Genomic DNA, 13,048 nt, shown 5'->3' with positions numbered 1-13,048 from the left:
CCCCCCCCCCCCCCCCCCCAAGGCCCGCAGCTGGAGCAGGCGCCGCAGCAGGAACCGCCGCTCCTCCCGCGCCCGCCACCACTTGGCCTCCACCCGCGCCACCTCGTCGCACAACGCCCCGTTCTCCAGCACCAGCGCCCGCGCCGCCCGCCGCAGCCGGCGGTACTTCACCCGGTAGCGCCCCCCCTTGGCCATCCCGCCTCATTACACACACCCCCCCCTTAATCAATTAACACCCCCCCCCAGTAGGGGGAGCTGATGAGCGGAGGTGGAAGAGGTGGGCGGGGAGGTTGCGGCGGGGGAGGGGGGAGGTGGCGCGGTTAATTAGCGGCGAGTAATTAATTGCAAGCCGTGGGGTGGGTTGCGGTGGAGGCGGTGGGCTGCAGTCGGTCCGGTGGGTTGTAATTAACCCGGCGGGTTGTAATTAATCTGGTGGGTTGCAATTAATCCATTCGGTTGCAATTAATCCATTCGGTTGCAATTAATCCATTCGGTTGCAATTAATCCGTTTGGTTGCAATTAATCCGTTTGGTTGCAATTAATCTGGTGGGTTGCAATTAATTCGGTGAGAATCCATTGAGTTGCAATTAATCCGGTGGGTTGCAATTAATCCGGTGGGTTGCAATTAATCCATTCGGTTGCAATTAATCCGGTGGGTTGCAATTAAACCAGTGAGTTGTAATTAATCTGATGACTTGCAATTAATTCGGTGGGAATCCATTGAGTTGCAATTAATCCGGTGGGTTGCAATTAATCCAGTGGGTTGCAATTAATCCATTCGGTTGCAATTAATCCATTTGGTTGCAATTAATCCATTCGGTTGCAATTAATCCGGTGGGTTGTAATTAATCCGGTGGGTTGTAATTAATCCGGTGGGTTGTAATTAATCCGGTGGGATGCAATTAATTCATTCGGTTGCAATTAATTCAGTGGGTTATAATTAATCCAGTGGGTTGCAATTAATCTGGTGAGCTGCAATTAACCCGGTGGATTTTAATTAATCCAGTGGGTTGCAATTAATCCGGTGGGTTGCAATTAATCCGTTCGATTCCAATTAATCTATTGAGTTGCAATTAATCCGGTGGGTTGCAATTAACCCGGTGGGTTTTAATTAATCCGTTGGATTCCAATTAATCCATTGAGTTGCAATTAATCCAGTGCGCTGCAATTAATTAAATGGACTGCAATTAATTTAGCAACCTGGGGTGTAAATCCGGGAATTTGGGGTGAAACGGGGCGATTTGGGGTGAAAATCGGGAGTTTGGGGTGTAAATCTGGAAAGTTGGGGTGACCCTGGGGGATTGGGGGTGTAAAATCTGGAATTTGGGGTGTAAATCTGGAAAGTTGGGGTGACCCTGGGGGATTGGGGGTGTAAAATCTGGAATTTGGGGTGTAAATCTGGAAAGTTGGGGTGAACCTGGGGGATTGGGGGTGTAAAATCTGGAATTTGGGGTGTAAATCTGGAAAGTTGGGGTGAACCCGGGGGATTGGGGGTGTAAAATCTGGAATTTGGGGTGTAAATCCAAAGATTTGGGGTGAAATTGGGCGATTTCAGATATAAATCCAGAGATCTGGGGTGTAAATCCGGAGAGTTGGGGTGTAAATCCGGAGATTTGGGGTAAAACCAGGTGACTTTGGGTGTAAAAACAGAGATTCGCGGTGTAAATCTGCAAACTGGGGGTAAAACTGGGGAATTGGGGGTGTAAATCCAGAATTTGGGGTGTAAACCTGCAAATTAGGGATGAAACTGGGGGATTTGGGGTGTAAATCCGGAATTTGGGGTGTAAACCTGCAAATTAGGGATGAAACTGGGGGATTTGGGGTGTAAATCTGGAATTTGGGGTAAACCCGAGGGATTTGGGGTGTAAATCCAGTAATTTGGGTAGAAATGGGGCAATTTGGGGTGAAATCTGTCAATTTGGGGTGCAAATCTGGAAAGTTGGGGTAAACCCAGGATATCTGGGGTGAAACCGGGGAATTTGGGGTGTAAATCCAGAATTTGGGGTGTAAACCTGCAAATTAGGGATGAAGCCGGGGGATTTGGGGTGTAAATCCAGAAAGTTGGGGTGAAAACGGGCGATTTGGGGTGTAATTCCGGAATTTGGAGTGTAAATCTGTACAATTGGGGTAAAACCAGGCGATTTCAGGTGCAAATCGGGATTTTGGGGTGTAAATCCGCAAAATGGGGGTGAAACAGGGGCTCTGGGGCGTAAATCCGGAACGCTGGGGTAAACCCGAGGGATTCGGGGTCCAAATCCAGCAATTTGGGGAGAAAATGGGGCAATTTGGGGTGTAACTGGGCAATTAGGGGTGTAAATCCAGAATTTGGGGTGTAAACCTGCAAATTAGGGATGAAACTGAGGGATTTGGGGTGTAAATCCGGAAAACTGGGGTAAAACCAGGCGATCTGGGGTGAAACCGGGCGATTTGGGGCGTAAATCCGGAATTTGGGGTGTAAATCCGGAGCTTTGGGGAGAAACGGGGTAAATGGGGGGTCAACCCGGGGGACTGCGGGTGTAAATCCGGAATCTGGGGTGTAAACCTGCAAATCAGGGGTGAAGCCGTGGGACTCGGGGGTGTAAATCCGGAACGCTGGGGTAAACCCGGGGGATTCGGGGATGTAAATCCGGCAGTTTGGGGAGAAATGGGGCAGTTTGGGGTGTAAATCCGGAGCTTTGGGGAGAAATGGGGTAAATGGGGGGTCAACCCGGGGGACTGCGGGTGTAAATCCGGAATTTGGGGTGTAAACCTGCAAATCAGGGGTGAAGCCGTGGGATTCGGGGGTGTAAATCCGGAACGCTGGGGTAAACCCGAGGGATTCGGGGTGCAAATCCAGCAATTTGGGGAGAAATGGGGCAATTTGGGGTGTAACCGGGCAATTAGGGGTGTAAATCCAGAATTTGGGGTGTAAACCTGCAAATTAGGGATGAAACTGAGGGATTTGGGGTGTAAATCCGGAAAACTGGGGTAAAACCAGGCGATCTGGGGTGAAACCGGGCGATTTGGGGCGTAAATCCGGAATTTGGGGTGTAAATCCGGAGCTTTGGGGAGAAACGGGGTAAATGGGGGGTCAACCCGGGGGACTGCGGGTGTAAATCCGGAATCTGGGGTGTAAACCTGCAAATCAGGGGTGAAGCCGTGGGACTCGGGGGTGTAAATCCGGAACGCTGGGGTAAACCCGGGGGATTCGGGGGTGTAAATCCGGAACGCTGGGGTAAACCCGGGGGATTCGGGGGTGTAAATCCAGCAGTTTGGGGAGAAATGGGGCAGTTCGGGGTGTAAATCCGGAATTCGGGGTGTAAATCCGGAATTTGGGGTGTAAATCCGGAAGGGGGGGGGGTGGGGTGTAACCGGGGGGGTTCGGGACTCACCGGGGTCCCGGGAGGCGTCCGGGGGGGGGGGGGAGGGGCAGGAAGGGGCGGGGAAGGGGGAGGGGCGGGAGGCGGGGCAGGAAGGGGCGGGGAGGGGGAGGGGCGTCGCGACGCCGGCGCTGACGTCACCGCGCCGGGGGAGGGGCGGGGCCCAGCTCCCAGCAACCCCCCGCGGCCCGCGCCGACGAGCTGCCCCACCCCCACCCCCGCTCCCGCGGGGCCCCCCCCGACCCCCCCAACCCCCCGTCCCCTCCCCCACCGCACACACCCCCCCCCCCCCCCCACTCCCCCCCGGCGACCCCTGACCTCTGACCCCGGGCAGCGGGGGCAGCCGCGGCGCAGCACAATGGAGGTGAGCGGGGGGCGGGGCGCGACCCCCGATGGGGGCTGTGGGGGAGGGGACCCCCCCCAAAGGGGGCTATAGGGGATGGGACCCCCCCTATAGGGGCTATAGGGGCTGGGACCCCCACTATAGGGGGATGGGACCCCCCCCCAAAGGGGGCTATAGGGGATGGGACCCCCCCCTATAGGGGCTATAGGGGCTGGGACCCCGCTATAGGGGGCATGGGACCCCCCCCCAAAGGGGGCTATAGGGGATGGGACCCCCCCCTATAGGGGCTATAGGGGCTGGGACCCCCCCCCCAAAGGGGCTATAGGGGCTGGGACCCCACTATAGGGGGGATGGGACCCCCCCCAAAGGGGGCTATAGGGGATGGGACCCCCCCCTATAGGGGCTATAGGGGCTGGGACCCCGCTATAGGGGGCATGGGACCCCCCCCCAAAGGGGGCTATAGGGGATGGGACCCCCCCTATAGGGGCTATAGGGGCTGGGACCCCCCCCCCCAAAGGGGGCTATAGGGGCTGGGACCCCACTATAGGGGGGATGGGACCCCCCTCAATGGGGGCTATAGGGGATGGGACCCCCCCTATAGGGGCTATAGGGGCTGGGACCCCGCTATAGGGGGGATGGGACCCCCCCCAAAGGGGGCTATAGGGGATGGGACCCCCCCCTATAGGGGCTATAGGGGCTGGGACCCCCCCCCCAAAGGGGGCTATAGGGGCTGGGACCCCCACTATAGGGGGGATGGGACCCCCCCCATAGGGGGCTATAGGGGCTGGGACCCCCCCTATAGGGGCTATAGGGGATGGACCCCCCCTATAGGGGCTGTAGCATATGGGACCCCCCCCCATGGGGGCTATAGGGGCTGAGGACCCCCTATAGGGGGCTATAGGGACCCCCTGCCCCCCGGGGTCCCCCCAGGCCCGGTGTGACCCCCCCTCCCCCCCCCTCCCCTCCCCCCCCCCAGGCCGGGTCCTCCGCGGTCCCCGAGTTCCCAGAGGACGGTGACAGCTCCGGGCCCCCCCCCCGGGGGAGACCCCAGGCCAGCAGGTGGGGGATGGGCGGGCATGGGGGGGGGGATGGGGACATGGGGGGGGGGATGGGGACATGGGGGGGACATGGGGGGGATGGGGACATTGGGGGGGGGATGGGGGACATGGGGACAATGGGGGATGGGGACATAAGGACATGGGTGGGATGGGGACACGGGGGGGACACCGGGGGACAGGGTGACATGGGGGGGTGGGGACATGGGGGGGGATGGGGGAGATGGGGACATGGGGGGGGGGATGGGGACACTGGGGGACATGGGGGGACACAGGGGGGGATGGGGACACTGGGGGACATGGGGGGACACGGGGGGGGATGGGGACACTGGGGGACATGGGGGGACACGGGGGGGGGATGGGGACATTGGGGGACATGGGGGGACACACGGGGGGGGATGGGGACACTGGGGGACATGGGGGGACACACGGGGGGGATGGGGACACTGGGGGACATGGGGGAGGACATGGGGGGATGGGGGACACGGGGGGGGTGGAGGGGGTTGGGGACATGGGGGGGGTGGGGACACGGAGGGGGACGAGGGGACGGGGGGGGGGGGAGGGGGGGGATGTGGGGACATGGAGGGGGGGGGGTGGGGGAGGGGACACGGGACCGGGGCCGGTGTCACCCCTCGGGGCCACCAAAGCCACAGGTACCCTCCCCTCCCCTCCCCCCCCCCCCCACCTCCCCCCGTGACCCCCCCAGGCCACGCCCTCCTCCCCACCCCCCCCGCGGGTGTCACCACCCCCTCCCCCACTTGTCCTCCGCAGCGCCCCTCCCCCCCCCGCCAGCGCCGTGACCCCACCGGGTGAGTCCTCGGGGGGGGGGGTGGGGGGGGGCATTTGGGGGGAGGGGGGGGGGGGAGGGTCCCTTTTGGGGGGGTGGGGGGTCATTGGGGGGGAGGGGTGGGGAAACTGAGGCACGGGGGGGGGGGCTGGGGGTCCCTTGGGGGGAGGGGGTGGGGGGGTCCCTTTTGGGGGGGAGGGGGGTTATTTTGGGGGGAGGGGTGGGCAAACTGAGGCGCGGGGGGGGGCTGGGGGTCCCTTGGGGGGAGGGGGGCTGGGTGGTCATTGGGGGGAGGGGGCTGGGGGGTCCCTTTTGGGGGGGGTGGGGGGTCATTTGGGGGGGAGGGGTGGGGAAACTGAGGCACGGGGGGGGCTGGGGGTCCCTTTTGGGGGGGTGGGGGTCATTTGGGGGGGTGGGGGGTCATTTGGGGGGGAGGGGTGGGCAAACTGAGGCACGGGGGGGGGGGGGGCTGGGGGTCCCTTGGGGGGAGGGGGCTGGGGGGGTCCCTTTTGGGGGGGTGGGGGTCATTTGTGGGGGAGGGGGGGTGGCGGGTCATTTGGGGGGGTGGGGGGTCATTGGGGGGGAGGGGTGGGCAAACCAAGGCACGGGGGGGGGCTGGGGGGTCCCTTGGGGGGAGGGGCGTGAGATGTCGTTTTTGGGGGAGGGGCAAACTGAGTGGGGAGGGGTGGGCAAACCAAGACACGGGGGGGGGCTGGGGGTCCTGAGGGGGGTAGGGGTCATTTGGGGGGGGTGGGGGGTTATTTTGGGGGGAGGGGTGGGCAAACTGAGGCACGGGGGGGGCTGGGGGTCCCTTGGGGGGAGGGGGGTGGGGGGTCATTGGGGGGGAGGGGGGTTGTTTTGGGGGGAGGGGTGGGCAAGCTGAGGCACGGGGGGGGCTGGGGGTCCCTTTTGGGGGGGTGGGGTTCCTTTTGGGGGGGGTGGGGGGTCATTTGTGGGGGAGGGGTGGGCAAACTGAGGCACTGGGGGGGCTGGGGGTCCCTTTTGGGGGGGGTGGGGTGGGGGGGTCCCTTTTGGGGGGGTCATTTTGGGGGGTGGGGGGTCATTTGGGGGGGAGGGGTGGGCAAACTGAGGCATGGGGGGGGGGCTGGGGGTCCCTTAGGGGGAGGGGGGTGGGGGGGTCCCTTTTGGGGGGGTCATTTGGGGGGAGGGCGTGGGCAAACTGAGGCACGGGGGGGGGGAGCTGGGGGGTCCCTTGGGGGGAGGGGGGCTGGGGGGGTCCCTTTTGGGGGGGTGGGGGGTCATTTGTGGGGGAGGGGTGGGCAAACTGAGGCACGTAGGGGGCTGGGGGTCCCTTTTGGGGGGGTGGGGGTCATTGGGGGGGGAGGGGGGGTCTCTTGGGGGGAGGGGGGCGAGGTGTCGCTTTTGGGGGAGGGGCAAACTGAGTGGGGAGGGGTGGGCAAACTGAGGCACGACCTTCCCCCCCTCCCCTCCCCCCCCCCTTCCCCTCCCCCCTTTTCCAGCCGCCTCCCCCCGCCCCTTCCCCTGCCCCTCCTGCGGCAAGCCCTTCGCCCAGCGCTCCAACCTCCTCAAACACCGCCGCGTCCACACGGGCGACCGCCCTTACCGCTGCCCCGAGTGCGGCCGCCGCTTCGGCTGGAGCTCCTCCCTCCTGGAGCACCGCAAAGGCCACGCCGGCGCCAAACCCCACCCCTGCCCCGAGTGCGGCAAAACCTTCCGCCGCTCCTCCACCCTCCTGGAGCACCAGCGCACCCACACGGGCGAAAAACCTTACGCTTGCCCCCAGTGCGGCGCCCGGTTCAGCCAAAACTCGACTTTGGTCCATCACCGGCGGACCCACACCGGGGAACGGCCTTACGGTTGCGGCGAGTGCGGGAGAAAGTTCGGGAGGAAATCCACTTTGGCCACGCACCGCCGCGTCCATACCGGGGAGCGACCCTACGGTTGCGGCGAGTGCGGGAGGAGGTTCGCCGTCAGCTCCGATTTGGCCAAGCATCGGCGCGGGGCGCACGGCGGGGGGGAGGGGGGGGGGGCGGGGGAGGAGGGCGGAGGAAGGGGGGCCGGGGCGGGGGCGTCGACGGCGCCGGCGTTGAGGGCAACGGCGGCGTTGACCGCGTTGAGGGCGTTGGCCGTGTTGACCGCGTTGCCGGCGTCGGTGGCGTTGGCCGCGTCGACCGCGTGGACCACGTCGGCTGTGTTGGCCCCGTTGACCGCATTGACCGCGGTGATGGCGTTGATGGCATTAACGGCATCGGCCGTGTTGACCGCGTTGACCTCGTTGACCACATTGACCGCGTTGACCACGTTGACCGCGTTGACGTTGACCACATTGACCGTGTTGACCACATTGACGACGTTGACCACATTGACCGTGTTGACCGCGTTGACCGCGTTGACGACGTTGACCACATTGACCGCGTTGACCACGTTGACCGCGTTGACGTTGACCACATTGACCGTGTTGACCACGTTGACCGCGTTGACCACATTGACCGTGTTGACCGCGTTGATGGCATTGACCGTATTGACCGTGTTGCCAGCGTTGATGGTGTTGACAGCATTAACCGCATTGACCGTGTCCACCGCGTTGACCACGTTGACCATGTTGACCACATTGATGACGTTGACCACATTGACCACGTTGACCACGTTGACCGCGTTGACGGTGTTGACCGTGTTGACCAAGTTGCCCGTGTCACCCACATTGACCGTGTTGACGGCGTTGCCCGCGTTGCCCCTGTTGACCGCATCGGTGGCGCCGATGGCGCTGCCCCTGCCGACTCCCTTGAGCGCGCCACCGCCGCCGCCGCCGCCGCCGAGCGCCCGCACCGGTGCGAGGAATGCGGCCAAGCTTTCCGCCACGCCGCGACCTTCTTCCTTCACCGCCAAACCCACGCCGGCTCCTTCGCTTGCCCCCTCTGCCCCGAACGCTTCGAGGGCAGCGCCCAGCTGGCCCGCCACCACCGCCAACGCCACGGCCCGGCGGCCAAACCCTACCGCTGCGACGCTTGCGGCAAAGCCTACGCTCAACCCGCCGGGCTCCGGCACCACCAACCGGAGCAACCGTTGGGTTGCCCTCACTGCGGCTCTTCTTTCCTTTGGACCTGCCGCTTAGCGCGCCACCTGCGCGCCTGCCGCCCCCCCCCCCCCCCAAACCCTACCGCTGCCCCGAGTGCGGCAAAGCTTTCGGGCAGAGCTCCAAGCTCCTGCGCCACCAGGTGACCCACACGGGCGAGAAACCGTACAAGTGCCCCGAGTGCGGGAAGATTTTCAGCCAGAGCTCCAACTTGGCGGAGCACCGGCGGACGCACGGGGGAGGGGAGCGCCACTTCTGCCCCCTCTGCGGCAAAGGCTTCGCCTTGGGGTCCTACCTGGCCAAGCACCGGCTGACCCACACGGGGGAGCGGCCCTACCGCTGCACCGAGTGCGGCAAAGCCTTCCGCCAGAGCTCCAACCTGATCCAACACCAGCGGACCCACACCGGCGAGAGGCCCTACACCTGCGGCTTGTGCGGGAAGAGTTTCGGCCAAAACTCCCACCTGGCCAAACACCGGCGGACCCACACCGGGGAGCGGCCCTACCGCTGCGGCGACTGCGGCAAGAGCTTCCGGCAAAGCGCCAACCTCTCGGAGCACCGGCACACCCACACGGGCGAGCGGCCCTACCGCTGCGCTCGGTGCGGCAAGACCTTCGGCTGGAGTTCGGCCTTCAGCAAGCACCAGCGGACCCACCTGGCTTGAGAGGAGCGGGGTGGGGGAGGGGTGGGGGGGGAGGGGGGAGGAGGGGGGAGGGGCGGGGCGAGGCGGGGATGGGGGCGGGGAGGCGGTTCCAGGCAGGAGGACCAAGCCGGGGTCCTTCGGTTTGAGTCAGGGCCAGCGTGGTGACATCTTGGAGGACCTAGCAAGAGCCTTGAACTTCACCCGGATCCATCATGGTGACCCCTTGGAGGACCTACCAAGACCCTTGACCTCAACCCAGGTCCAACGTGGCCACCCCTTGGAAGATCTACCAAGACCCTTGACCTTGACCCAGGGCCATCATGGTGACCCCTTGGAGGTCCAACCAAGACCCTTGACCTTGACCCAGGTCCATCATGGCATCATCTTGGAGGACCTACAAAAACTCTTGACCTACCAAGACCCTTGGCCTTGACCCAGGGCCATCATGGTGGCCCCTTGGAAGACCTACCACGACCCTTGACCTTGACCCAGGGCCATCATGGTGACCCCTTGGAAGACCTACCAAGACCATTGACCTTGACCCAGGGCCATCATGGTGCCCCCAAGGCTGTGGTGGCCCCTTGGAGGACCAACCAAGACCCTTGAACTTCACCTGGATCCATCATGGTGACCCCTTGGAAGACCTACCAAGACCCTTGACCTTGACCCAGGACCATCATGGTGACCCCTTGGAAGACCTACCAAGACCCTTGACCTTGACCCAGGTCCATCATGGCATCATCTTGGAGGACTTACAAAGACGCTTGACCTCCCAAGACCCTTGACCTTGACCCAGGGCCATCATGGTGCCCCCAAGGCCTTGGTGACCCCTTGGAGGACCAACCAAGACCCTTGAACTTCACCCGGATCCATCATGATGACCCCTTGGAAGACCTACCAAGACCCTTGACCTTGACCCAGGTCCAACATGGTCACCCCTTGGAAGACCTACCAAGACCCTTGACCTTGATCCGGGGCCATCATGGTGACACCTTGGAGGACTAGCCAAGACCCTTGACCTTGACCCAGGGCCATCATGGTGCCCCCAAGGCCGTGGTGACCCCTTGAAGGACCTCCCAAAACCCTTGACCTTGACCCAGGTCCAACATGGTGACCCCTTGGAGGTCCAACCAAGACCCTTGACCTTGACCCAGGTCCATCATGGCATCATCTTGGAGGACCTACAAAGACTCTTGGCCTACCAAGACCCTTGACCTTCCCCCAGGTCCATCATGGTGACCCCTTGGAAGACCTCCCAAAACCCTTGACCTTGACCCATGGCCATCATGGTGGCCCCTTGGAAGACCTACCAAGACCCTTGACCTTGACCCAGGGCCGTCATGGTGCCCCCAAAGCTGTGGTGACCCCCTTGGAGGACCTCCCAAAACACTTGACCTTGACCCAGGGCCATCATGGTGACCCCTTGGAGGACTAGCCAAGACTCTTGACCTTGACCCAGGGCCATCATGCTGCCCCCAAGGCCGTGGTGACCACTTGGAGGACCTCCCAAAACACTTGACCCAGGTCCAACATGGTGACCCCTTGGAGGTCCAACCAAGACCCTTGACCTTGACCCAGGTCCAACATGGTGACCCCTTGGAGGTCCAACCAAGACCCTTGACCTTGACCCAGGTCCATCATGGTGACCCCTTGGAGGTCCAACCAAGACCCTTGACCTTGACCCAGGTCCAACATGGTGACCCCTTGGAGGACCAACCAAGACCCTTGACCTTGACCCATGGCCATCATGGTGACCCCTTGGAGGTCCAACCAAGACCCTTGACCTTGACCCAGGTCCATCATGGTGACCCCTTGGAAGACCTACCAAGACCCTTGACCTTGACCCATGGCCATCATGGTGACCCCTTGGAAGACCTACCAAGTCCCTTGACCTTGACCCGTGGCCATCATGGTGACCCCTTGGAGGACCTACCAAGACCCTTGACCTTGACCCAGGGCCATCATGGTGACCCCTTGGAGGTCCAACCAAGACCCTTGACCTTGACCCACGTCCATCATGGTGACCCCTTGGAGGTCCAACCAAGACCCTTGACCTTGACCCATGGCCATCATGGTGACCCCTTGGAGGTCCAACCAAGACCCTTGACCTTGACCCAGGTCCAACATGGTGACCCCTTGGAAGACCTACCAAGACCCTTGACCTTGACCCAGGGCCGCCATAGTGCCCCCAAGGCCGTGGTGACCCCTTGGAGGACCTCCCAAAACCCTTGACCTTGACCCAGGTCCAACATGGTGACCCCTTGGAGGACCAACCAAGACCCTTGAACTTCACCCGGATCCATCATGGTGACCCCTTGGAAGACCTACCAAGACCCTTGACCTTGACCCAGGTCCATCATGGTGACCCCTTGGAGGACCTACCAAGACCCTTGACCTTGACCCAGGTCCATCATGGTGACCCCAAGGTCCACCCCACCCCACCCCCCCATGACCCCCCAGAGGGGACCCCAGATGCCTGGGTGGGGGGTGGGGTGTCCCCCCCTCCCCCCCTCCCCCCCCCCAGTATGTCAATACATAGTGGTGAACCCAGCTGCTGTGGTTTGTTACTGGGAGCACTGGTGGGAGGGGGAGGGAGCACTGGGAGCACTGGTGGGAGGGGGAGGGAGCACTGGGAGCACTGGGGGGAGGGGGGGGGGGGCACTGGGAGCACTGGGGGGAGGGGGAGGGGGCACTGGGAGCACTGGTGGGAGGGGGAGGGGGCACTGGGAGCACTGGTGGGAGGGAGGGGGGGGCACTGGGAGGGGTTGGGGGGGTACTGGGAGGGACAGCAGGGGTCACTGGGAGCACTGGGGGGAGAGAGGGGGGCACTGGGAGCAGCGGGGAGTGATGGGAGGGGTACTGGGAGGAACTGCAGGGGTCACTGGGAGCACTGGGGGGACGGGTAGGGGCACTGGGAGCAGTGGGAAGGGACTGGAAGGGTACTGGGAGGGTCAGGAGGGGTCACTGGGAGCACTGGTGGGAGGGGGAGGGGGCACTGGGAGCACTGGTGGGAGGGGGAGGGGGCACTGGGAGGGGGTGGGGGGGGTACTGGGAGGGACAGCAGGGGTCACTGGGAGCACTGGGGAGAGGGAGGAGGGGGTACTGGGAGCAGTGGGGAGGGACTGGAGGGGTACTGGGAGGGACAGCAGGGGTCACTGGGAGCACTGGGGAGAGAGAGGGGGGGCACTGGGAGCAGTGGGGAGTGATGGGAGGGGTACTGGGAGGAACTGCAGGGGTCACTGGGAGCACTGGGGGACGGGTAGGGGCACTGGGAGCAGTGGGAAGGGACTGGAGGGGTACTGGGAGGGTCAGGAGGGGTCACTGGGAGCACTGGTGGGAGGGGGAGGGGGCACTGGGAGCACTGGTGGGAGGGGGAGGGGGCACTGGGAGGGGTTGGGGGAGTACTGGGAGGGACAGCAGGGGTCACTGGGAGCACTGGGGAGAGGGAGGAGGGGGTACTGGGAGCAGTGGGGAGGGACTGGAGGGGTACTGGGAGGGACAGCAGGGGTCACTGGGAGCACTGGGGAGAGGGAGAAGGGGGTACTGGGAGCAGTGGGGAGGGACTGGAGGGGTACTGGGAGGGACAGCAGGGGTCACTGGGAGCACTGGGGAATGGGTAGGGGCACTGGGAGCAGTGGGGAGTGATGGGAGGGGTACTGGGAGGAACTGCAGGGGTCACTGGGAGCACTGGGGGACGGGTAGGGGCACTGGGAGCAGTAGGAAGGGACTGGAGGGGTCACTGGGAGCACTGGTGGGAGGGGGAGGGGGCACAGGGAGCACTGGGAAGGCTTGGAGGGGTACTGGGA

General features: G+C 63.4%; 1 protein-coding gene and 3 long non-coding RNA genes across 13 annotated transcripts; 2 read left to right on the top strand and 2 right to left on the bottom strand.

Annotated features, from left to right (window-relative positions):
* Positions 1-399: 399 nt before the first annotated feature.
* Positions 400-3,412, bottom strand: LOC121082201. The gene is made up of 3 exons (XR_005825939.1): positions 3,372-3,412; positions 1,098-1,162; positions 400-1,059 (listed from the first exon to the last, which is right to left on the bottom strand). It is a non-coding gene; the product is annotated as an uncharacterized LOC121082201 (long non-coding RNA).
* A 305-nt stretch (positions 3,413-3,717) lies between these two features.
* On the top strand, positions 3,718-8,784 carry LOC121082198. The gene is made up of 3 exons (XM_040581548.1): positions 3,718-3,723; positions 5,529-5,566; positions 7,026-8,784. Exons 1-3 carry the CDS (start codon positions 3,718-3,720, stop codon positions 8,743-8,745), a joined length of 1,764 nt encoding a protein of 587 aa, XP_040437482.1. The 3' UTR covers positions 8,746-8,784.
* Positions 8,785-9,315: 531 nt separating this feature from the next.
* On the bottom strand, positions 9,316-11,426 carry LOC121082199. Of its 10 annotated transcripts, none has more exons than XR_005825928.1 (6): positions 11,351-11,426; positions 11,027-11,134; positions 10,262-10,565; positions 10,137-10,207; positions 9,546-10,011; positions 9,316-9,437 (listed from the first exon to the last, which is right to left on the bottom strand). It is a non-coding gene; the product is annotated as an uncharacterized LOC121082199 (long non-coding RNA). The 10 variants fall into 10 exon arrangements; XR_005825932.1 differs by having other exon boundaries at positions 9,600-10,011; XR_005825937.1 differs by having other exon boundaries at positions 9,779-10,011.
* Positions 9,859-10,365, top strand: LOC121082200. Its single transcript, XR_005825938.1, has 3 exons — positions 9,859-9,967; positions 10,039-10,163; positions 10,272-10,365. It is a non-coding gene; the product is annotated as an uncharacterized LOC121082200 (long non-coding RNA).
* Positions 11,427-13,048: the final 1,622 nt, after the last annotated feature.

The sequence above is a fragment of the Falco naumanni genome, unplaced genomic scaffold (genome assembly GCF_017639655.2).
Source record: "Falco naumanni isolate bFalNau1 unplaced genomic scaffold, bFalNau1.pat scaffold_429_arrow_pat_ctg1, whole genome shotgun sequence".
Taxonomy (NCBI): Eukaryota; Metazoa; Chordata; class Aves; order Falconiformes; family Falconidae; genus Falco; species Falco naumanni.
This window is presented reverse-complemented; position numbering and strand designations above follow the sequence as displayed.